A 25,162-nucleotide genomic window follows, 5' to 3' on the forward strand; every position below is an offset into this window, starting at 1 on the left:
TCAATGTTCTCTAACTAAAAACTGACACAGCCATAATAATTTTTTTTTTAGATACGGTCATTAAAAGTCACAAATTTTTATGGATCATTCAACGGGCATTTAACACTTAATATTACTGAAAAAAAATTTATGAAGAATGACTAACGTTTATGCATTGGTTTATCTGTCAATTGGCTACTGTCATACAACATCTCGCTTACGGACTTGTTATAAAAACTCATACCTTTGCGGTAACAGGATGACTACATGTTACTGTGCGTTTTTAATACGTGACTATTATATCTCAATAATTTTATGTATTCACTGTACCGTGGATCACTAATTTAGTTTTCTTCGTTTTATATTTTTTATTGCATAGAGAAGGATCGAAAACGTTGGTTGAAACGTCATGTTAATTTTGAATACAATAAAATTATTTTTTACACACCGATAACCGCGTTGGCTCTTAATTGGCTTTTTTCACTCTTTTTATTAGATTCATTCTTAGAGCCTTTATTACACTTTTAATTACATATCAGTAGGACTGAATCTGTACTAATTTGTACTATCAAAATCATAATTCTATATTATTATGTTATTTTCAAGAAAACAGTGGCGCTGTTAACTTAATATCGAGCTGGCTTGTACGAAATCTTCTGACGATTAGCACGCACATGTGCCGGCTAATTACGCATGAGGGACCACATAGAGATGCGTAACGTCGAGACACAACAATCGGCCACCCACGTTCCTCGCGGTAATATCGTGGTTGGCCGATTAACGAGCCGTGTCGCACGAGATCCGCCGTTAACTGCGTCCTAACAGTATCGCAAAATCACCGATCGGTATCAATCACACTCCAATACCCCGGGCGCGGATCACGGCGTACTTCCACGACTGTGGCATACGTGCCCGCGCGAAAGGCGTCTCTAAGCGCATTGCAGATTTAATTGGAAACGCATACAACGGAGTATGTAACGGTGCGCGAGTTACATTCTCTAATTAGATTAATCAGAATTTATCATTAAAAGGCCGAGTAAGACAGAAATGCCGTGAGAGCGAGTTCACGGTTGTTAATGATGGATTGTGGTTTACTGATGGTTTAACACGTGACATATCACGCGCTAACAATTTTGCAATTCGCGCTTAAAAAGCGTAAAGCCGTACATTATCTACAAAGTTTCAATGTTACGATATACTGTAGATTCTTCTTACAATTAGTATAAAATAAATTCAGTTTCATTACATGAGCTTATTATGATACTCGACATTGTTTAAATTAAAGTAACAATATCCACTAGCGACCTATAGACCTTCATAATTCTTTAAAAATCTATTAAAATGTAATACATAATATTGAGGTTACACATGTCAGATTAGAGACAATTGCACAAGATTAACGGCTTTACAGGCGATTGTAAACGAGTGAAAGTTATTAATAGCGCGTTACAGATAAATTTAGCTTTCAACAAAGTTCCTGCATGGTGCGTTTACGAACGACGGAAACACAGCGAAGAATCGATCTATAGTCAATCGATTTATCGCATGAAATCGAATGCCATGGAATGCGAATGGAAAAAAAAAAGTAAGAGGGCTGGGAAGACACGTCGCTGGTACGATTCTTTGGTTCGTTGCTCGCGCAACCTTGCGTCTTGTGCCAGGAAGGCTTAGAGACCGGTGATTTATTTTTGAACACGTGCGGCAAGTTAACGATTCGCGGCCTTGTATCGTAACACGTCGCCTCCAGGTTTATTCTAAATCGAATACCGATCGACGAGACTAAGCGTACAAGTTCACAAGAATGCACCTAGCATCTAGTAAAATGATATCCAACATTGTTTATATTCGTCAGAAACAATAAGGTATCTATTACAAGTTTTATTTGGCGAAAGGAAAGTCATCAGAATCATTGACATCAGTTTACAACTATGTGGCATTATACCCGTTGTCATAAATGTTTTTATGTTTCTTCGAAGGCTACCACGTAAAAAAAAAATATACGTAGTTGAAAATTGTATTTGATTCGAAAAATTTATTCGAATAGTTTGTAGCAAACTTTGAAATATTGTGATTCGTATTCTTAGAAGATATTTAATTCTAAATATAATGTATCTGACACATTTCCCGTTGGCATTGAACACGTGTGATTCTTATTTAAATAAATAACATTTTGAACAATATATATATCCCACATTGTATTAAGATCAACTAAATAATTTGTGTTCTGATTTTAATTTATTTTGATAATTTATGTAAATTATTTCAAACGTATTTAAAAGTATATTTTATTTTTATTATATTTGAAACATTTTATTAAAATCGAGCGTCAGATTTATACAAAGCAGATTTCTGTATGTTGCATAGATATTTAAAAGTCTAAGACTCATACATACACAGAAAAAATTTTCTCTTAAAATTTAGCTTAAAAATATGATAGTGTTGTGATACAATATAAAAAAAATATTTTAAAGATTTTTATTATATACTTTAGTAAAATTAATCAAACTTATTTTATATTTTATTGTAGTTTTATTGGTGAGAAATTTACATAAACTTTTTTGAAATACAAGATGTCCCACAACTACCATATTTTCAGGGTAAATTTTAAAAGAAAATTCTTTCCGTGTATAGCAAGTAATAGAAATATAAGGAAGGATTGCGAAATATTCGTAAAATAGGATGATCACTAGTTACGAGTCATCTATGAAATCCCATCACGTTGGTTAGAAGGCACGCAAGGTGTCGATACGTTAGGCTTCAGGAATGCGTGAATTGCGTGCGGATCTAACATCAATCGCTACTTCATGTGAGGGCAGAAAAATATATCCAAGCTTGAGATCGATCAATCGCGCTGATCGCCGTTGACACGCATTCGAGATAGATCGTCAATAGATCGCCAGCAATCGAGCCTTGATCTTGTCCGACGACAGAACCAGTTCCGCTGAATGGCAGACTGACGTATAATAGTGCTAAATGAACTTCCGCGTTCAGCGCTGATTATAGATATACTGCGAGAACGGCCATTCAATCATCTCTCAAAATGAATATTTAAAAGACATTAAAGTGCGAAGCACGCATCAGAAAAAAAGAAAAAGTGCGATCGATAGACGTAACGCAATGAGAGAAAAGTGCTTGGGTATTTGTGACTATAATTGCATAGTAAAATAACTATGATTAGAAGCTCAATTTTTATAGTTATTATATTACAGCGATAATGTTAGTAATCTAAGTTATATTTATGATTCTACCATTAAAAAAATACGATTGGCACCAAAAATAACTAAATTATATTTAAATTATAGTAATTGTGCAATTATTTTTTTCTCTCAGTGCAATGAACAGCCGTTGAATTTAAAATAAAGAGGAAAGCATCGAGAAATATCAACCATAAAATTAAAAAGCGCGATTAATTTCATCCAACGTAGCAAGCAATTAAGCTGTGACTTTTGTACGAGGTATATGCATGCGATTCAAAAAGTTGTTTTTCCCGATCCGGATTTTAACGTTCGCGGGTCAACAGTGCGCCTTGACCTCCGCGGTTTAATTAGAAATTATTGCACGCGAGCCGCGTGCAATATACGCGCGATTAATAATCCGCGTGACGTTCTACCTTAACGTAGCTGCGTTGAGCCGGCGGTATTATTCAATTTGGTCACAATTCACGAGTACATTGCTATCGGTATAGGGTCGCGCTACTAATCGTAAGATCGAAAGCGTTTCGAGACACCGTCGACCTTACACGCGCGAGGCCTGTTCACCGTTATTAACCGCGATTTATCGGCTTGCCGGCTTTTCGACTCGCCGGTCGTGAACGCGCATTCCGCATTTGCTGCCGGTTATCGTCGAACGATAAATCCACTCGTATCGCAACACGGCGCGTCATGGCAGTGCGAGTGAATTAGTGGTATACTTCGCGCCGTGTGCAGATCCGAGGGCTCTCGTTAATGCGAAAGCGCTGGTTCGCCGCTCGCGGAGATCGCTCGACATTCACCTGCGTTCTTTAGAATTCCGAGAAACGATGCAAAATGACTAAAGACCAATGGTCCACGGATCTCGTGGAGATATATACTCGTGTGGAAAAAAGAGATTTTTTTCTTCCCTTCCACAATTTTACCGTTGAAATCAAGGATGGGCGGTAGAGCGTGAAGGAACGGTTTTTCGAGAAAAAAAAAAAAAAAAAAACCCCGGGTGGTTTTTTCTCGATAACTGCGATTTTTCGGAAAGCATAATACACTTTTTGTGTATTGCATGGTCACAGATATACCTGTGAGCTGCGAATTAAGATCAAGAACTCATTTAATATTCATAAATTAAAATTGTGGGTATAACCTCGAACGCGCAATGATTTCCGTAATTCCGTGGAACATGTACAATACTCGTAAGAATGATTTTGCTAAAAGCAGTTTCTGAAAAACAAGGAAACAGGTCTCACGACATATCGGATAAATAGTATAGTTAACACGCTGACACACATATTACTGCTGAAGCTTCATGTCGCGAGAAGAAACTTGTCACCGACTCGAGTCACATTGGGTTCGACAAGCGTGAGTTGGAAGACATTTTAAACGATCGAAATATTACGAAATGCTTCGTGATCGATATATTGAGATCAGAAAATTCTTCGGAAAGTTCCTGTCAGTTTAATACGCATATCGACATCTGGTAGCTCTACTTCGTGTTGATAGCATATCGGCGAGTACATATAAAATCCATTTACAGTAGAGAAAGATAATAAAACTAAACTCACGATCAAGCACAAACTTACGAGCAAAAGATCGGAGAAAGAGAGATTTACGTTTCTATAAACGTAGTGAAAACAGAGACATTCATGTAGAGCATCAAACTAACATGTCAAATATTCAAAATTGCTTCATCCATGAATTCATCGATGAAATAGGATATTTTTCAAAAGATCATTTATTGTAACAAATATTTAATATGAAAAATCATATTCTGACAAGTATAGAATTTTAAAAAGCGCAATAAACAATAAAAAGTATTTGTTATTCTATTTCAGATGTTGTAACATTAATTTTAAAATTGGATTCTCTTTGTCTGAAATATACATATATCATATTAAAAATTGAATAATCGTGAATATTTACGGAGAAAAAAATCGACATGAAATTTAGCAAGAATGTATAACAATATGTAAGTTTTGTCTTGTAATACTTAACAGAACATCAATTAGTGGATATCTGTGGTTAGCAACAACTACATTTTTAGAACACGCTGTAATCGAGAATTTCTGAGACGAATTGCATATGATGTAGCAATAATTTCCATTAAAGTAATGGTCGTCCATTACATAGAGAAAGTATACTTAAGCATCGCGGTTGTAGCGACTTGCACGCAAAAATAAATTAAATGAAATTTAACACATGACCGTATGTATGTAACTAGGAGTATCCCATAAAAGTGGCGTAATTTTATTCAAAGCGCTTGGAAGGCCTACTTCTACTTTCTTCTTCACCGTGCGACGACACTCGACGAAAAAGGCTTAATCATAGCGATCTCGAGTCTCAATTTCACAAGCGGAAATTTCTTCATCGTAGTAAAAAAAAAAAAGAGATTCTGCATTGGATATATACTCGATAAGCTTAGTTTAATAAAGTTGAAATTGCGTATGTTCAAGGTGAACGTCAAAAAACTTTTGCATTAATTGCTATATAAAAGTCAAATCTTTCGTGAATATTTTTAATTTACATTAGACAAAATGGTATAAAAATGGTATAAAGATAGCACAATGGTATAATTCCTTTCAAAAGTAAGTAGAAAGTAAGTAGAAGTGTAAGTTCCTTTCAAAAAACAAGAATCAATTTTATGCACGTTTCATCAGATATTCAATTCTAGACTTCACTTGTCTTCTTTATTAATATTAACATATTAATTATATTTAATATATATTTTCTCATTGTAAATGTTCTTTTCTACAAATATTCCTACAGCTCAATGAATAATGAGACAAAAGTAAGAACATCTTAGAAAATCATTCGCCTATAACGTATAATTTACTCTGTCTATAAAAATTTTCTACACAAATTGGCATGAACTAATATGACAAATTATACCTGTTGTGCTCCCATATTTATACAATAAGTATACATATTGCAAGTTCATTACTGATAAATGTATAACGCGTTCAGCTGTTTTAACGCATCGCTACATGGGAGGCCATAAGGCGATAACGATCTTTCGAAGAAAATCAAACATGCTTCATACCACAAACGGGCGTATAAATTCTTCATAGATCATTAAGACCAGATCTATAAGTACTCAAGATCATCATGATCAGATTGCTCTTTCATGACTGTCTTGATCGTGGCTTTAGAAACACTCTCGTTTCTTGTAGGAGGAACGATTCGAAAAGAATCACTACTGAAACACTTTCCGACGATAAATTTTCCAACTCTAATTTTATTCCTCTATCGAGTGAGATAAACCGGGAAATAGGCAATAAAAGAAATTTATCGCAATTTGCGCTCTCTTCTTATGAACGGGAAGAATTTTATCAACAAAACTAGACCTCCTTTCTCTATTATTGTGTCAATACATGAACTATATTTATTACATTCTCACGATTTACCTATTGATATTATAATAAAAATGTTACATGCTCTAATCAAAAGTGCAAAATATTTTTCTATAAATATGATCATTTAAATGTATGGAGGATCTCTCTCAAAAAGGTTGAAAGGTAATATGACATTAGAGAAAAGAAGGATAATGACTAGAAAAGAAAGAGCCGGTTATTATATATATTACATATATGAGGCGAGAAGATGTACTTTCGTCTGTAGACCACATGGCACAAAGATCATGTTGCTTCGAGACGGCGACAATCCGTCTCGGAAAAAAGAAGCATCCGCATGAACGAAGGGCGTGCCGCGAGCAAGGACAAAGCCATCAAGAAGGATAGAAAGCGAACGTAAGACGATTTCGTCGACTCGTTCTCTGCAAGAGTTTCTCTGGTGAAATGCAAACCATTCTTATATACAGCAGACATACTGTTGAAAGCGGTGAAACCTCCTGGGCTTCTACCAATAAACATTACTTTACTATGCGTATATCCTGCAGTCATCATGAGCTGCACGAAGTGTGACTCCGACGTGAGATACAGTAGTGTCAAATATTTTAACTTAAACCAGCGGCACACGATGCTTGTTTTCCTGTTGGATTGCTAGCTGGATTAGAATCTTGCCACCGTATTGACAACAACAGTGTTGATAATATCAGTATCACAGCCAATCCGATGGTAAGAATCTGATCCAGCTAGTAATCCAGCAGGAAAACAAGCATCGTGTGCCACTGGCTTTAGTATAAAATAAAAAATATAAATTGAAAAATTTAGTGCCATTTAACTTGTTGTTGCTATAGTCCTTTGTTTCTCAATCATTTGGTTTGTTCTTTATTTCTGCATTACCTGAATTGATGTACATACACGGCAATAAGTTGAAGTACAACAAATATACATTTATTTTATTTCAACTTATTGAAGCACTGTGTGCACCAATTCAGACAGTGCAGGAATAAAGAACTATTGTTGCCTGAGAAATATTTTGGTGTTAAACAGTATATCTTGCATATTTGAGCACTTCAAACATTATAGATTAAAGGAATTTAGAATGCGATGAGAGCGCAGCCGAGATAATTATTTTTCAGATGTTCGAGTTACAAACTGTGTTTTGATGTATTTCAATATTATTTATCTGAGAATTATTTTGAAGAATTATTTAAAATAATTAGTAACGGAAATTATTAACATTATAGGTTAGAAAGTTTTTTGAATTGGATTTATATAGAATTGAAAATTCTTTTACTTATTTAAAGTATTTGTATACGAATAAACGGCTGGAATATACTCAAATTTACAGAACAAAAGAGTTAAAAAATTATACATGCGTTATATAGTATACAACTTCTTAATTTTTTTTTCTGTTTTTAAAACTTAAGGCACCATATTGGTTGTATGACGTCAGAGACAAGACATGACATGCAATAAATGAACTGCTATGATGTACAGCTTTATTTTTAGTCTTCTTTTAAAAACAATTTCGTAATCCTAAAACGTCTAAAATATGCGATAAACTGAGACATCTAAGAGAAGTATGAAACACTTAATTCATTTCTGAAATAATGATACATTTCTCAATTATTAAATACAACGGTTTTTACAGCTGAGAAATGTACTATTATTTCAGGAATTATTTTTATATTTTTACAATTTTTAAATGTCTTAATTTACTGCATATTTTACAAATCGGAAGCTTACAAAATGATTTATATTTTTTAAAAAGAGAATTAAACACGAGTCCACGCTTTAAAATTTTGAATAAAAAATTCTCTGTCTGATTATTCGCGTTTACTCAAATTAAAGTAAAAACTTAAAAGTGACTATTATCACTCCAATACACGAAAAACCATCACGTCTTATAAGTTAGCGGAACAAAGTAAGTAGAATAAAGCCGATCGACGTAAAAATAACGTAGAAATTAGTTGTTCATTTACTGCTGTCGAAATATGCAAGTTACGAATTAATATTATTATTATATATTATATAAATTGCATCTTCGCGTATTATTTTGTGGTGACATTATAAACAATAGTTATCGTAATAATTTAATGCCAAAATATCGTATCATTAAAATTAAAATCACATATCACAATGATCATATTTAATGTCATGTGCGAAAAATGAGTCTCAAGCTACATGCCGTCGACACGTGAATCGTTTTCAATGTCAGGAACTTGTTTTCTGCGAGAACAATGGCCACTGCTACGTAACAACCGCAGTATTACCATTTAACGCCATTTCATTGCAAACTGTATGAATAAAGAACATACAACGAACGAACGCATAATTATGTCAAATCATTTGGTTACGAATGAAGTATCATTGATCGTATAAAACTCTCTTCAACCGATCGGTACAGTAGATGATGTAACTGCACTGGAATAATTTTGATCATTTATTCAAAGTAAATCGTAAATTGGATAATTGACCGGTTTAATGGAGCAACAAAGCGTTCTATTCAAAGCAATCTTGAATAATGTTGCTATCCTTCACATATACAAAAAAAAACATTCAAGGATTAAAATTTTATTTTAACAGTAAGGATAGCGTGGCTAGTTGAGCATAGAAACAAGTTAGATATGCAACTTAGATATGCAAATATCTAAGTAACTAAAATATATATTGATATCTCTATACTTTCGTAAAGTATCACACAAAAATAGAGATTACTTCAATATAATAATCTGTGTCCAGCTGTAAACAGCAAGACACGTATGCTTTTTCGTTTTTATGCATCAAAGATAAAATTATTAGATGAATAGTATTTTTCTTAATCTACGTGAAGCGATTAATAAAAACCAGATGTATTTTTAAAATATATGTTATTAGTATAATTTTTACCTTTAATGTTCAAGTTGCTATTTTATTCTCACGATCAAACATATATTTTATGTTTAATTATTGATATAAAGAATAAAATTTTTAATTATTAAGCCAAATAAACACAACCGTTTCAAAGCAATTCTACCATAATAGTGTAAAGATTTATAATAATTTAAATAAAAAGTGTCACAATTAGAGCTCCGCTCTATCCTACGACGATTCTCTTAATATATAATCTCGTCAATCTCCAAATCACAAAATCGGAGATTATTTATTGTGCAGAAATTCAGTTACATTTTAGAATTCTTGATTATTATTATTTACTGCGTTAATTTCTTATAAAGAGAATTAAATATATTACGATATTTTCTGTTGAACAAATAGACTAAATTACATAATCGCGTTTCGCAATAAAAGTGTTACATCGTAAGTCGTTACAGCGCCAACTACGCTACTACGCCGTCAAAACGATGAAATATTTCAGTCATTGTCTCGAGTCTCGATGCCTCTCTCGGCGCCGCGTCGCGTCGTGCGCGTTTATGTAAACGGATAGGTAAGTAAAAAAAATGAAATTACCGGCGAATCACCGTCACCACATGGATAATGAACGCGAACAAAGGTGTACGCGCTCGCGTAACTCGCTTTCTAACATCGGATGTATGCGAGCACCTAATGTTCGCGCGTTTATTCGAACTCTCTCTCTCTCTCTCTCTATCTCTTTTTGTCTTTACGACGAATTGCTTGTTCAATGCTATTAAATCATTAACTTTGTTACGCTTGTTTCAAATCTAAACATCCTTTCCATTGTCACATGTGTGCAATACAATAAAATCTGTTCATAAAACATAAACACCCGTAAAAACGAATGAAATCTAAATATCTCTTTGAAAAATAAAAATATTCATAGGTAAACAAAATTTTAAGTAAAAACCAGTTTAAAAATGCGATTATACATAACTTTAACATTCGTGAAAAGTTTTATTTTTTTTATAATAAGCACACTGAAAAAAAAGTTATTAAGCCAAATAAACACAACGTTTCAAAGCAATTCTATCATAATTAACTGCAGTAGTAATTTAGACGATAAAATATGGCATAGCATTTTGAATTTGCTGCAGCAGCCAATTTTTAGTTGCATTAGCCATCCGTAATAAGATTACAACTAAAAATTGACTGCTGCATCTCATTAAAAAATGCTACGCCATATTCAACCAATCTTTTTTTTTTTAACGCAATGATAAATAATAACGGATAAAATATTTCAATTTTATTTTTATGATGAAATAATAGTACGGCAAACACATCAGTGTTAATTAAGTGAGCAAATGAGGAAAAAAGAATAAAAAAAGCATCTTAATTAACTTCTTTACTTCCGGTTGCAAATTGTTGATTACATTCACGGCATACACGCGTGCGCAGTTAGTCGTAGGTTAATTATAAATGTTACACCTCACTGCATACGCTGATTGCGCTAACCACATATAATTGTGCCTAATAACACCGACGTCAGTGAGCACACTATTGTCTAGTGCGTCTATGTACGCTTTTAAGAGAGAAATCGACATTCAATATACTATCGAGATCAACTGATCGAAATAGACCGTACCGTTGTTAATCTATAAATTATGAATTCGCCTTGAAAAATGTTTGAAACAGTAGAAATCCATCATCACAAGATTTACCGATATAAACATGAGTGTCTGTAATTAGGAATTTATTTATCCTAAAAACTGACTGACACGATGTGGATAACTGTTTTCATAACAAGCGTAATTTTCAGGCAAATCACCGTAATGAGAAGACTTTCACGTTCTTTAGGATAACGAAAGGAAGCTGACGTAAATTATTAGCTATGCAGCATCGCGTGGAGATGCGCTCCGACAGCGAAGTATGTAATCTTAAATATTTGCGAGAAAACACTTTTCTTATCGATTGCGCGCGCGGCAGCTCGTGCTGGTTTAGTGCAACGAACGTGCACGTTCGCGGACATTTCGCGCACGTGTCTCGCGCGAGTAATGCCGGCTTGAGTCCTCTTCTATGTAAGTGAAAGAGACAGTTCGTGCGGACGGTGTAACGTGTAAAACGTGCAACGGATTTGAAGGGATTCGCGAGGTGAAACGTCGTTCCGACAAGTTACTTCAGTTACTTGTCTCTTGCATAATCGAATAATCCCATTCTCTCTACGGTGCCCTCAAATGAATAACTTATGCATTTAAGCGAAAGCTTTATTTGCGAAGTTCTCTTATCGACAAAGATCATGTATATAACACTCGCAAAAAAGCAGGTTTTTTGATAATTACAATATTTGATGTAACTTCAGTATATACTGGGCTCGTCGTTTTGCGGACACATCGGCTTGCGAATCACCATGCGTAAAGTATTGTTGTAAAATTCTCGTACATCGTCCCGACCTATTCTTTGATCCCGCGTTCTTGACTCTGTCGTCTCGGACATGTTGACGATTTCATTCCTGAGATTCGATTATTATTAATTAGCTTTATTTTTTTGTAAAAATAGTAGGCTGCTTAAATATTTTTAGTCTAATAATAAGGCTTTATATATAAAAGAAATTTTTTAATCAAAGAAAAAATATTTTTTCGACCTAAAAAATATAAAACATAAATTATGCACATTTTTGGTTCTTAAATACATATTTTTACTGTAAAAAATTGTCTAAAATTCAGACAAAAGCAGAAGTTCTCTCAGTCACACTGTTTGAATTTTCTGACGGACTATTATTTGAATTTTTAGCCAAATCAATTTCTAGTTACATTTCTCTGAATTTTTAGTTGTCTGAATTTCAAAATTGTATGAATATTTCTAATTTTGATGTCTGATATTGAGATCAGAAATATTCAGCCAACTATACCTAGAAATTCAAAAAAATGTGTGATTAGATATAACTATCTAAAAATTTAGACAATTTTTTATAGTATTAGTCGTGAACAAGAAATTTAAGAAATAACGATAAAAGAAGTTATTTTAAGCTTAAAATTGAATGTGTTATCTAGCCCTCTCTAACTGCAATACTATACTATGACTTTAAAAATAATTATCTTTAAATTACTTGTAATCTTATGTGTAGTTAAGGTATATTATCTCGAAATGTGGCTGAAGGGAGATCGACAGAAAAGACAAGTCGATGAATATTCGCGTGCATGCAGAAGCGTGTTTTCACGAGGAACCTCGCATCGCATACGTCGTGTTGCGTGCACGTGGCGCATCGTAGGACGACGACTTTTACTTTCTAAAGCAATAAGTAAGACGCTATCGCGCGAACTTACTCATGCGCACGCATACGCGTGCACGTACACGCACGTATGCGTACGGAGTAAAAACCACATTAGGAGACGCCCACGAAATGCACGGGTGACTGAACCCCAACCCGACGATATATTCAACGTGCACGTGATCCCACCCGTACGTTCATATTTTCTATCGATTATTAATAATGCAAAGTAGTATCCATATGCCTTTATATTGCTGACTGCTGCACACGCGCCTTCGCTAATTTTATTATCTCCCCGATATATAAAATGATTCCTGCACCGTGACTCATTCCCGTTTCGCGGCGAACGAGGAATTTTGTACAAGGTCGGGGGATCAGTAGGAATTAATGGGTATTGTTTAAACGGAGATTAATGTCGAAATTCTTGCTCGCTCATTTTACATGATCCATTGCGGTTACTTTGAATAGATTTTCACAAACACGAACCCCTGCCTGCACAAACACCATTTCAATCTATTCTCTGAAACGGAGCCGCGTGACATCCGGCGACTTTTCACCAAAATTATCAGCATGTTACGGCTCGTGGAATCGTTGCTGGAGTCAATCGACGGTATTGGGAGGAACCGCGAAACGACGACTAATTCCTCGTTTACTCGCGATCGAAAATTTTCAAAGTTGTCGGCACGCCACAGTCGTTTGTACCAGTATACAGAGTGGTTCGTTTTTATCGTGCGTATCAGTGCATTTCGCACATTTTGTATCTATATAGATTATATGTAGACATCATATCTGAGCTTCTCCTTTAATTTTTTTTAATAAAATTTCCTTAAAAAATTTTGATCAATTATGCAACTACAAAAGACATTGTCGTAAATTAATTTTCAAAAATAGATTATAAAATATGTTCTTCAAAATTGCTATTTTAATAGTAGATATTTTTATCTAAATTTGTATCGATTTTTCATCAATTTGTTAAAATAAATACAAAAAGTATAATAAAAAATAAACAACATTTAGTCTTGCCTTTATACGACGACATTAATGTTAAAATTGATAAAAAGATTGGCGAATAAAAATTTTCTTGTACAATGCAATTCAGAAACACCCTGTATATTAACATAAGCCAATCGACCGCTCCATGGTACGATGTCCCGAATCCATATTCGGTGCCAGGATGCACCTGCCTGCCGACAAATCACCGAAGTTATTTCACGGCAAAGTGCAATTTAAGCTTTCATTAGAGAGAATCTGCGGTGGACAGAAGACGATACTATGAAGAAGTAACCGCACTAAAGCTCAGAAAGAGAAATTTGCTCGAATTCCTATCTATATCGCGCATAGAGAAAGTCTTCTCTTCCCGCTTTCATACAGCTGGATTGCTTTGTCTGATATTGTCATCGCAACGTTATTAATCTTCAACAGATATCAGATTGTGTTTCTTTAAATCGGTAGCTGAGAAGATATTGAACAGGAGTAGGTCGAAAATAATTGCTCTGCAGTATACTTATATGTTCGTATTCGAAATAACAGAAACACATTATATATACATATAAACTATAACACATTAAAAACAGACTATTACACTACAAAATAAATACTACTAAATGAATTTTGCTCTATTAAATATACACGGAAAAAATTATTTTGCTGAAGTATTTAAAAATTTAGCTATATATAGATTAAAAAATAATTTTGTGGAACTATATATTAGAATAATTAAGTAGGACGCTCAAACATAATTAACATTGTTGCAAAAAGTTTCAACATTCTCTTATCTAGTAGCAACACGCTTAAGTATCCTAGATACAGAATTATTTCAATGATCTGACAAAATTATTTTTGTATCTGTATCTAACTAAAATTTTTAGATATGTTTTTAAAAAAAAAACCATCCTTTTTTTGTAAAGTTACTTGAAAATCCCTATGAAGGATTACCGAAAGTTTGTATTTTTAAAAATAAAAATGAAATAAGGATCCTCTTATGAAGATTTTGTGCTAAGCAATGGAAGATAAAGACGTGTTACTGATTGTGAGAAAATAAAAGCATGATAAAGGATTCAGCGCGGAATAGAAATTACTGATATTGGCGACGGACGGTTGATTTCATATTTTACAGCAAAAGTAATGTTTCAATACGCGCGTTACCTCACGCAACTTTCTCAAACGAGGTGACCGATAGATACAAGCACGCTCTCGTGTACACGCGTGTATACGAAGCGAATGAGTCACGCAGAGACGTAACCGCCATTCGCATATAGTACAGCTTGTAATCAAATAGGATCTCCGTACGATCCAGTGAGCAGGACGCAAAACCGTGAAAGTGCAGTCCTACACCCCGCATAGAACCCGTTGCAATTCGAATCCGCAGATGCGACGTATACCTATAAGAGATATCACTCTATCTGAACAAATTAGTTCAATGTATGAGTGTTTTATGAAGACTGCTATAAAACATTCTATATTCTTTGATAAATATTCTTAGGACACGTAATGTTGTTTCGAAAAAAAAAGTTACACGAATCTATCTAATGTATATCTTGTAGGCTTTTACGTTTATTTTAGAAAATTGCAAAATTCAGATCAAAGGTGGACTAATGTATCGCTCGTATACATGTACTTAAGTATATTTTTTTGCATAATGTTTCTTATTTAAGGCAAATCTTAAGCCTTGTGTCAACGGTGCTAGAAATCGGTCCTCGATCTCGAATGAAGAAAATATTGATCAATTGCATTATTGATCGTGTGACCGAATTGTTCAAATGTATTTGTTAATTCTTTCCTGTCCGAGATCCCAATGCGATTTCTAGCCTCATGGATATAAAGCTTATCACAAGTTGAAGACTTGATCGGCTCTTGTATATCAATATTTCTAAAATAATATTAGGTATTACTATTAATATTAGATATTACTAACGTACGTAATAAGCGGTTCTGATTTCAGATATGTATCAGAAAATGATATTCTTCTCAAAGTGCGATTGCAATTCTTAAGAAGCGACAACGCATCTCGTTCGATAGTTTATTTGTCTGTATCATTTACGGGCCTATAAGGGTCAAGCTGATCAACCAGTCGAGACCGTTTCCGGCGGGCATTGGATGTCGCCAACGTGTTAGTCGAATGTAAACCGACCGCAATGGCGGTACCGTTACCGCTTTTTAACGCGGTTAGCACGCGAGCGGGCTTGCGGATTCGAACCGCAACGCTGCGTCTATGCGCTCTTGCGAATTCGATATTTATATGCCCTCGACTCATGCTACCGACACCGAGTGAGTTTGACTCCAAGTTTAGGCGATAAACAAAAAAGATTTGCATAAAGAGATAAAACCTGCCGCCGGCAAAGGAAGTCTTTAAAGACACCTGTGTTGTCTTTAAAGACACACATGTGTTGCGTGTGATAGATAAATTTAAATCTACAAAAAATAAGTAAAATACAATCCGACTTTTATACATAATGGTAAAATTCGTTGATAAAAACTTTGATAAGTATATCAGAATTTTTTCAAATTTTTATTTAATCTAAAATGAAAAAATTTGCTCTCTTTCTCAAAGATCCACATTGCTTCTAAAAGAGTTAAAAAATAGGTAAAAAAAAGTTACTGCAGTAACCCAAATATTGATAATCTAATTTTAAATGTCTTTTTTTAATATATAAATTATATTATAAGTAATTATATTTAATTTTATTAAATTTTGAAAATGTTTACTTATAAATAAAATTAAATAAAATTACTTATACATATGTATACTTACAAAAAGCATTTAAAATTAGATTGACAGTATTTGGGTCACGTCAGTAATTGGATCTTTTACGCTATTCCGTATTGCCGAGTTAATATAAGCAATAAAGATTAAGGCGTTGATAAGAATCTAGATGGTGAAAAAAAATGCAGATGTATCTTATAGGAAAAAAACATCAAAAAAATTTTTAATTTAAAATCCTTAATTATTCTGTTCGAAACATTTCAAAAATAAAAAAAATACTTCGATATCTTTGTGGCGATTAAAAACTGAAATCTCTACAGAGGGAATACCATTCTTTACTTCGAATAAAAAATAAAATGGGAAATTAGCAATACACACCCTAATTGTGTAGAAAACGTCAGTCCCATTGGAGCCACCGCGACAATGGTACTACGTTGCAACACGTTCGTGAAATCCGCATCCGACACTTCCTCGGTGTTCATGGAATTCGAGACAGTATCAGTTATCTCGCTTCCGAACGATGTGGAAGTTGTCGACGTCATTATCGTACTCTGTAGATTTTCGCCTGCAATATGCGCATCATCGGGGAAAAGGAACGGAAGTAAGACATTGCAATTGACGTTCGCGCACGGGTTTCCCACCGCATGCTAAAGGCTACTTGATTCTAAGATTTATCGATTTAAAACGTAGCTGCACAGAATAACTTTCAAAATAGAAAACTATTTAAGATCGAGGTGTATCGTTTTTTCCGATTATGAATCAAAAATAACTCTTATCATAAAGTAGTCTGAGAAAATAACATTTAGCTTGTACTTTCTGAATGCCGACTAGTCAGGCTTACTACAATTTGTCAAATATATCGTGCATTAAAAGAAAACTTAAATTAATTTAAATAGAAGATCCAAGAACAATGTTTTTATAATTGACTTGATAAATGTCATATATCTATTTATAATCAAATTTAGAAATTAAATATACCATGCGCGTCTAAAAGATTTTTAAATCGAATTAAATAGAAAACTGAGAACGTCTTTTATAATTCTCGATTCATTGTCGTAATAAATTGAAATACCACCATCGATATATATTATTACGAGCAAATTTAAATTAGGATAAACTTACTCAGAATGTACGTTTCTGAAAATAACACGAGCGCAAAATATTTTACGTGCATCGTTCTATGTATATCTATCTCATAAATAAACCGGCATCGGCAGTTGAATTCTGTAAGGTCTTACTCGGCTCCGTTCTCTCGAGATCACGATCGAAGGTACTCGCGGAGAGGACGATAGTGTTCGTAGCGGAGGTCGAGGGTTCATCGGGGTCGACTTCGGAGAAATAACTGGCGAGGTCTTGGTAAGATTCGCGCGTCCTTGCAGCATCCACAGAATGATGCTCGAACCGATAACCCGAGGTATTGCTCTTTTCCGTATCTTGTTCGTTCAGCGTGGATGCTGACGAAGAGAGAGAATGGAAGAGGAATATACTTTTAAATACACTTTAAAATATAAACTTCTTTAGAGAACATTTTAAAAAGATATGTATTTCTCTTTGCTATTGATATCAAACGTGATATATTTTTACCACTGCTAACATTCGTAAGTTCGTCGATTTTCTCAAGAGTACGCGGACGAATTTCACAGTGATTCACGTTCTCCACTTCGGAATCGGATTCCCTCTCACTCTTCGATTTCATAAAACGCTTCAAAGGATTATGAAAGGTGGGCAGCTTCGATCTAATCTGTGCATTGTGTTCATTAGACGATGTTTCCTCCTGAAGGTAAAACACGCATTTCGCCCCTCCCTCAGGTCGCAAAGCCGATTAAGTTGTTCAATTAATATTTTGTTAATCAGCTTACATATAATTGTCTGGACATTTAAGATACCCTTTTACTTTGTCATTGAATATTTATGAAGTCAAAGTTTCCACAATTAACACGATTGTACACGGAAACAACAATTTTATTGAAATATCTTAAAATTAGCTACGCGGAAAAAACGTTATATATCTAGATCTGAAAAAAAAAAAAACATTGTTACCACAATCGAAAATAATAGTTTTCGACCATCAACACAATTCGATTATAAAAAGTATAGTACAGTTATACTACAGTCGAAGTATAATTTTTATAATCAATTGTATTGATGGGCGAAAAATATTCTTTTCGGTTATGGTAATCATGTTTTTTTTTTCAGAATCTAAATACAGATATAACTAATAAATTTGTTTGACATATATCTATATAAGACATTTTATGCTTCATATCTCTCTATCATATCTCTCTCCTTCGTAAATAGATACCGAATAGTACAAGAGTTACATGTCAAATGTTTATTGGAATATGAGAGATAAAAAATAGGAGCTTGAATTGATGTTGCAATATAAATCGCATACAACCAAAAATGTTGACAAATGTTGCTTAGACCAGTAAAATATCTGGATTCTTCTCTTCGAACACGTACGTTATCTTATCTTTCAACTTCCATCTGTCGAGATCGCAAATATTATATTCTCACCTTCTGTCTCATTACGGAGAATAAAGATTTTTTATCTGAATTATTAACGGATGTACGAGTCACAGGATCTCGTCGTTTCGAGGTATCCGAACTCTTCGAGGCTTCCCTATTGATTGTATTACTCATATCTGAATCATATCGTCGATGAAACCTCTTTTAACACAAATCCTACTTATCAATTTGAACCTTGCACGTTTCGATATCGACCATTGTGCCGAATGATCGGTTTTTGTTTCTCACCAATTAATATCGTAATGCAGACTTTTAGGAGTCAGACTATGCATATTAAAGATTGAGATTGAAATTTGACCAATGAGGATAAAAGAATTTTAACCCCTATTGATTGATTGATCAAACAATCTTTCAATCTACGATCTCAATCTTCAATGTAGTCTGATTCCGGCTTTAGGGTGGCTTTAAATACAATAAGTTACGAACATCCCGTTGCCAGTTGCAATGCTTTTAGAAGCATCACTAATTATTATTGATTGATGCTTCTTATTGGCTGTTGCGAAGCATTGTGACTAGCAACGATGTATTTACAACATATTATTGTGGACCACACTTAAACGCATACGTTCAATGTAGAATAATTAGAATAACGAGACTTTAAATTATAGAAAATAGTAGAATAGATATTTTCTCTGATAGTGAGTGCACAATTTATGGCAAATTAAGCTAGATAATAATATTTTATTATCAAATAATAATATTTATACGTAATATTTTATTATTTTAACTTTTTTGCGTAATTTACACGTTTTTCAATGTAATAATTTCAAATAAAAAAAAAATCGCGGTCATAAAATAGTATACTTGTAGGAATATTTTAATATTAATGAGAAATTACAATATAAATAAATTTAAAAATCTATTAAACTAAAGTCTTTATAACCAATAAAAATAAATATTCAGTCCATGTTTATGACTATAGCTCGCGTTCGTTATCATGCGTATGAATATATATACATATATATATTATATATAATATATATATTGTATATACAATATATGTACAGACATATAAATTGCAAACCGTGTATCATTTACATGATAAATTAAGTTTCTGTATCTTTCGACGTGATAATATGAAATAAGAGAGAAACTTTTAATATCGCAAATTAGAATACTTGTAGGAGATTATATTTATCAATAGGAAACTGAAATACAAAAAATTGAAAAACATCAACATATATATAATTCAAGTCTACTCAAAAATAATAAAAATAAATATTCTAAAGCCTGTGTTTATCGCTATCACACGCGTGACTGTCATGCAAGTGTAATTAAAGTCGTCGAATTCATGTTTATATAGATTTCTTAGTATGTTTTCCTTTACAAAGAGCGTTGCTGGAGTATTACCGGTTCTCCCAAGTATTTAAATATAACGATCGATACTAACAAAAAAAATTTATCGACAACTTGGATCGCTTTCAAATCTCCAGCGAGGAAGTTGAAAATATTGAAATCTATCGGTATCGAGAATCGAGCCAAATAAAACGTCGCAATGCAAAACTCGACGCAGATTCGACAACTCGAGCAAATGAAAATAAAATCAGGAGACACGATTCTAACACAATCATTAAATATATTGAATTTGTACTCGAATATGTTAAAAGTTCAACACAAAATTTCAAGATTCAAGTGGACTGTTTCTAATGCAAAACAATAATAAGTTAGAAACGAGTCATAGATTAGATCAATTAAATAAGAGGAGCATTACTTACGGACAAAATCGAATATTGGAATAAATCCTCAGATATACGACATACATCGCACGATATAAATATATCGTTCCAACACGGCTGACTTTGACCATAAGAGTGACAAAATATTTTTCACTGTGTACCTACATATGAATGTTATGAGACTCGTGTTCTCTTACGCGAGCCATTGAATTGCGAGCTTATCAAATCTCAAGTGTTTAGGATCTTACCTGATAGACGTAAGGTGTGACGCAGGGTACGTAGAACTCTCTGCTCATAATAGACGGGTCGCCTGCGGACGGCGATGAGGTCCAGCTGACGGGTCGTCCTTCGGCAAGTGTCAAAACGTCGGTGGCGCCATCTTGGTCTCGCCCGGATCGGAGCGAGTCGTCGAGCTGTCACGAGCAGGCAGGATCACCGAATCCTAGTTGCGACCGCCGCGTAGGACATCCCTCGTCTACTTTATCGGGGTTCATGCACGTGTCGTGGCTGGATGCACGTACTCACTCTACGCGTCACCCGTTACGTCGCGTCGCGTCGCCGTTACGTCACGTCGCGTCACGTCGCGACGTTAGGGTCGTACGCGACTCAGCGTCGTCGTTGGCGGGGGCGTGCGGCAACGACGACGACGACAAAGACATGAACCGTTGGGATCCCTCGCCTCGACGCTCGTGTCTCACCAAAGCACACTCGGGATACACACTGCATAAATAAACCACCTTAACGACGTCGCCGGGTTCGTCGTCCCGACTCGATCATGGCGCACTCCTTCAAGTCGATTGTCCCCGCGGGGGAAAGAACCTAACCGTCGGTGATCGGACGACGGCGTTTCCAATGGCAGACGCACGGCTGTTCGTGTAAACGCGGGTAGGAAAACGGAAAACACTCACGCTCTCGGTCACCACGCCATTTTCGTTACTCGCACGACGCTCGCGGTTGCATCTCTCTTGTGTATGTTCCACGACAAAAACCCACCGTACGCGTTCGCTGACAAGTGTCGACTGAGTGGCACGGTCGCGGATCACGAGAGCCGATTGGACCCGACGCGATCCGACGGTTGCCGAAGCGTGGCGAGATACCGCGGTGGCGCCACCAACTTCAACGTCGGTCACACAGTTCCTGTTTTTTCGCTCCGCTGATAAGTCGGACGCTCGCGTGTAAACAAGAAAAGGAAAACAATGGGAGAGCTTTCCATTTAATGATACAAGTCAACACGAACGTCATTTTATCTCTCCTCGCATTCCATAAATAACGAAGACAAAACGATACGTATGTTGACTTATTGTGTCATCAAATGGAAAGCATTTGATGCAGTGATTTACTAACGATGTTGTGAAACGATAAAAAATAAATAATGTACCTTTTGTTTAATCGATACTGTCAGTTTTACTTGTCGGTTCATAAATAAATTTTCAAAGGAAATTGTTTCACTTCATACGTGATAAATTAAAAAAAAAATTCATTTTTATTCAAAAGGCATTTTTGAACTACATCAAGGTCTTTACTTTTCTTTATGACGTTATAAGGATCTCGAAAAAGATAATAATCTAGTAACGATAAACACACACACACACATATAAATAACATACTTTTCGTTTAATCAATACTGTTAGTTTCATTATCATTTAATCAATATTGACAGTTTCACTGTCGTTTTATAAATAAATTTTTAAAGAAAATTGTTTTATTTCGTTTTGATTCAAAAGGCATTTTCGAACTGCTTCAAGGTTTTTACTTTCCTCTGTTACGTTAATGCCAAAAGGATTTCAAAAAAGATAATAATCTGGTAACGCAAGATCCGGCAAGTAAAATGAACGGATCAAGGTTTTAAAATGCAAATCGAACTTTTTCTACGGGCAATTTTTACAACGTGTAATCTTATATTGTTTTGTACCGTTATTATTTCTGTTAGTGTGATATCGCTTCTCTTTTACAAATATTCGACCTAAACGTTGCTATTTATATTAATGGAACGAGCGAAAAGCAATAACTATGTTATAGCAGACAAAGTAGCTGTAACAACTAAATAAAATAAAATATTTAGTAACTGTTGTAAAATTCTTTACTTCTTCTCAGTTCCTCACTGGATCTAAATATATAAACTAATCATATTAAATGATCTTACAATAACTGCAAGACTGCTTTTTCCGTTGAACGCAGCGAAAGTTATGTTCGGTAAACAAAGCAGCTCAGTGAACGCTCAGTGATTCTTTAATACAATTTGTTCTTACTTTTAATTCTTCCCTGGATCTAATAACTTTTACAAAAATCCAGAGATGAGAAGTTAATTTCATCATTACTTTTTTAAACAATTTTGTAATACGTTGGAATTTTTATAACAATAATTAATAAAAAGTTAAGATTGGGAATATCACTTTTAAAAAGTGATTTGTCATCATTACGCATTATTTTTTGAAAAAAGTAATTTGTTTCTTGTGATGAGTCGATTCGTTACTTTCAAAAATAACGAAACGATCATCACAAGAAATTCACTTATTTTGAAAAGTAATAATGATGACAAGTCACTTTTTAAAAGTGACATTCCTAATCTCAACTTTTAATTAATTATCATCATAAATGCAACGTCATTATCAAATCGTTGTTTTAAAAAGTACTGGTAAAAATATAATGATAAAAATAACTTCCAGCTCTGCAAAAAGTCTAATACTGGTCTGGTACTAAAAGACAGTAATTAATTATTTATTTTAGGTACTGAAAGCATTGTTGCTCAGTACTTCAAATACGTATTACGTAATTAATTACTGTCTTTCATTAATAAATTGATTATGTAAGGAAAGTGTAGAGCTTACTTGTAATATATACATGGAATCACTATGAACACTCACTTTGCTCAACGTAGCTAATAATAATATTAAAGCGATACGTAATTTGTACGAGTTGAGACATTGAAATTTAATCAAATCAGCAAATAAATGTTTACACCTAGCCCTACATACAGGTAACCATCCAATTGGATCCCGCAACGCTCTCTTGAGGATTTAAGCGAGTTTTCGCGCGAATTTTCGCGCAGCCGGTAGGCATGCCGCAGGGGATGCACGTCACGTCGGCACGCAGCCTCGGCGGTCGGTAGGACGAGGGATGCTTTCGCTTCCTTTCGGATTTGATGACGATATTACGCGGCATCAGGATCTCATCCCAAGGAATCTCGACGTCGTCAGTCGCACAGATCCGCTCCTCCCGCGATGGACGTATCTCCACCGGCTTCTCCAGCGCGAGATCGGCCCAGGGTATCTCTACCGAGGAGTCGCAGAGCTCCGGAACTTCCAACGTGCTTCGCAAAGTCTCCGTGATGAGCAGATCCTGCCACGGCAACGTCATGGCACCAGTAGACTCTCGCTTCTCGCTAATGACAGTCATCGTCTCAGTTTCGTCCGTCTCTCGATCAACCTCGGCAGCTGTCGGGTCGGGACGAATCCTCATCGCCGACCGCAGGGCGATGTCCCTCCAGGGTAGCTCGATCTTGGAGTCGCACAGCACAGACTCGTCCGAGAACTCACGGCGAAGCGAATGCATGTAGGGCTCGTGCCAAATCTCTTCTTCCGGATTGTACACGAAGGCCTGCCTCTTCCTCTTGCAACGGTCCCTCGTTTTTTTCTTCTGATGCACGTATAATTTGTTGCGGCACGAGCATAATTGTTGGAGTCTGCTGCGTCCTGCCGTGACCGGCATGGTTACGATGAGCTCTGATTTGGTCGGCTCTCGTCGGTATTTCTTGATTTTTTTTTTTTCTTTTACTTTTCCAACCCCATGTTGCGATAATGAAGGGAACGACGTGAACGTGGACGCGAGCAGCTTCGATAAGATTGTTTGTTTTTATTAGCCGAGAGTTTATTGACTGTCTAGTCTTTTGTAGTTTTTTCGTAGTGGACTTGTATTGTGTTTGAAGATCAATTACATTACATCATTTTATTCTATTAAATCATTTCACTTTTACTGTTTGATTTTATCATTTATTTTATATCCTCGAATTTTATGTCCATCCCTCATCGACCATTTTTTTTATTATAAATTTTTTTACATAAATTTAAACCTGTAAAGATAAGTAAAATACAATAAATAAGTAAACAGAGTGTATTTGTTGGATCTTGATAACTTTTTATATAAATTTCTATAATTTCTAGTTCAAGAGCAATTAACTACTGATTATATATTTATATCTTGAAATTCACAATTCTAGACTGAGATTGGAATATGTAATATTGCAAGTTAAATTGATAAGTAATTTAATATTACTGATATCTTAAAAAAAAAACATTCGAAAGAATTTAAAATGAAATACAACCCAGTTTCTACGATAGTAAAAACTTATTGTTAAATTTTTTATAAATATGTGTATGAATGTTTTTAGAGTTCTATACAGTCCAGAACAATATAAAATCTGCATTGAAGTTCTGCGTCGTCTACAATATACGGAATAAAAGTAAGAAATTAACCAATTACAGTCGAATGTGAGAAGAATAATCGGTTGTAATTGGTCAATTTTTTATACGGGGTTTATAATAGAAATCGTAACGATCATAAGATTAAAATCTTTAAAAATCGTAGTCGAATATGAGAAGAATAATTGACTATAATCGGTAAATTTTCTACTTAGGACTTTCTGAATCACT

The 25,162-nt window shown here is 34.7% G+C and overlaps 3 protein-coding genes across 3 annotated transcripts in view; all 3 read right to left on the bottom strand.

The window, feature by feature from the left end:
- Positions 1–20,788, bottom strand: part of jvl (javelin-like) — an 84,179-nt gene extending 63,391 nt beyond the window's left edge. The window contains exon 1 of the mRNA XM_018551878.1: positions 20,762–20,788. The gene's annotated coding sequence lies outside the window, so the exon portion shown is untranslated. The remainder of the gene's footprint in view (positions 1–20,761) is intronic.
- Positions 11,693–19,012, bottom strand: LOC108783312 (uncharacterized). The gene is made up of 5 exons (XM_018551855.1): positions 18,826–19,012; positions 17,893–18,049; positions 17,547–17,762; positions 16,687–16,873; positions 11,693–11,846 (listed from the first exon to the last, which is right to left on the bottom strand). The coding sequence occupies exons 1-5, from the start codon at positions 18,949–18,951 to the stop codon at positions 11,693–11,695; spliced, it is 840 nt and encodes a 279-aa protein (XP_018407357.1). The 5' UTR covers positions 18,952–19,012.
- Positions 20,789–23,431: 2,643 nt separating the features above from the next.
- LOC108783321 (uncharacterized) lies at positions 23,432–24,425 on the bottom strand. Its single transcript, XM_018551868.1, has one exon. It carries the CDS (start codon positions 24,219–24,221, stop codon positions 23,481–23,483), a length of 741 nt encoding a protein of 246 aa, XP_018407370.1. The 5' UTR covers positions 24,222–24,425; the 3' UTR covers positions 23,432–23,480.
- Positions 24,426–25,162: the final 737 nt, after the last annotated feature.

This window comes from Cyphomyrmex costatus, unplaced genomic scaffold (assembly GCF_001594065.2).
Source record: "Cyphomyrmex costatus isolate MS0001 unplaced genomic scaffold, Ccosl1.0 scaffold148, whole genome shotgun sequence".
Lineage (NCBI taxonomy): Eukaryota > Metazoa > Arthropoda > Insecta > Hymenoptera > Formicidae > Cyphomyrmex > Cyphomyrmex costatus.

Coding starts and splice junctions, on each gene's coding strand:
- LOC108783321 (XM_018551868.1), bottom strand. CDS start 24,221: ATGCCGGTCACGGCAGGACGCAGCAGACTCCAACAATTATGCTCGTGC.
- LOC108783312 (XM_018551855.1), bottom strand. CDS start 18,951: ATGAGTAATACAATCAATAGGGAAGCCTCGAAGAGTTCGGATACCTCG. Junction 18,050..18,825: donor TCTCCGTAATGAGACAGAAG/GTGAGAATATAA, acceptor CACAATGCACAG/ATTAGATCGAAGCTGCCCAC. Junction 17,763..17,892: donor ACTTACGAATGTTAGCAGTG/GTAAAAATATAT, acceptor TCTCTTCGTCAG/CATCCACGCTGAACGAACAA.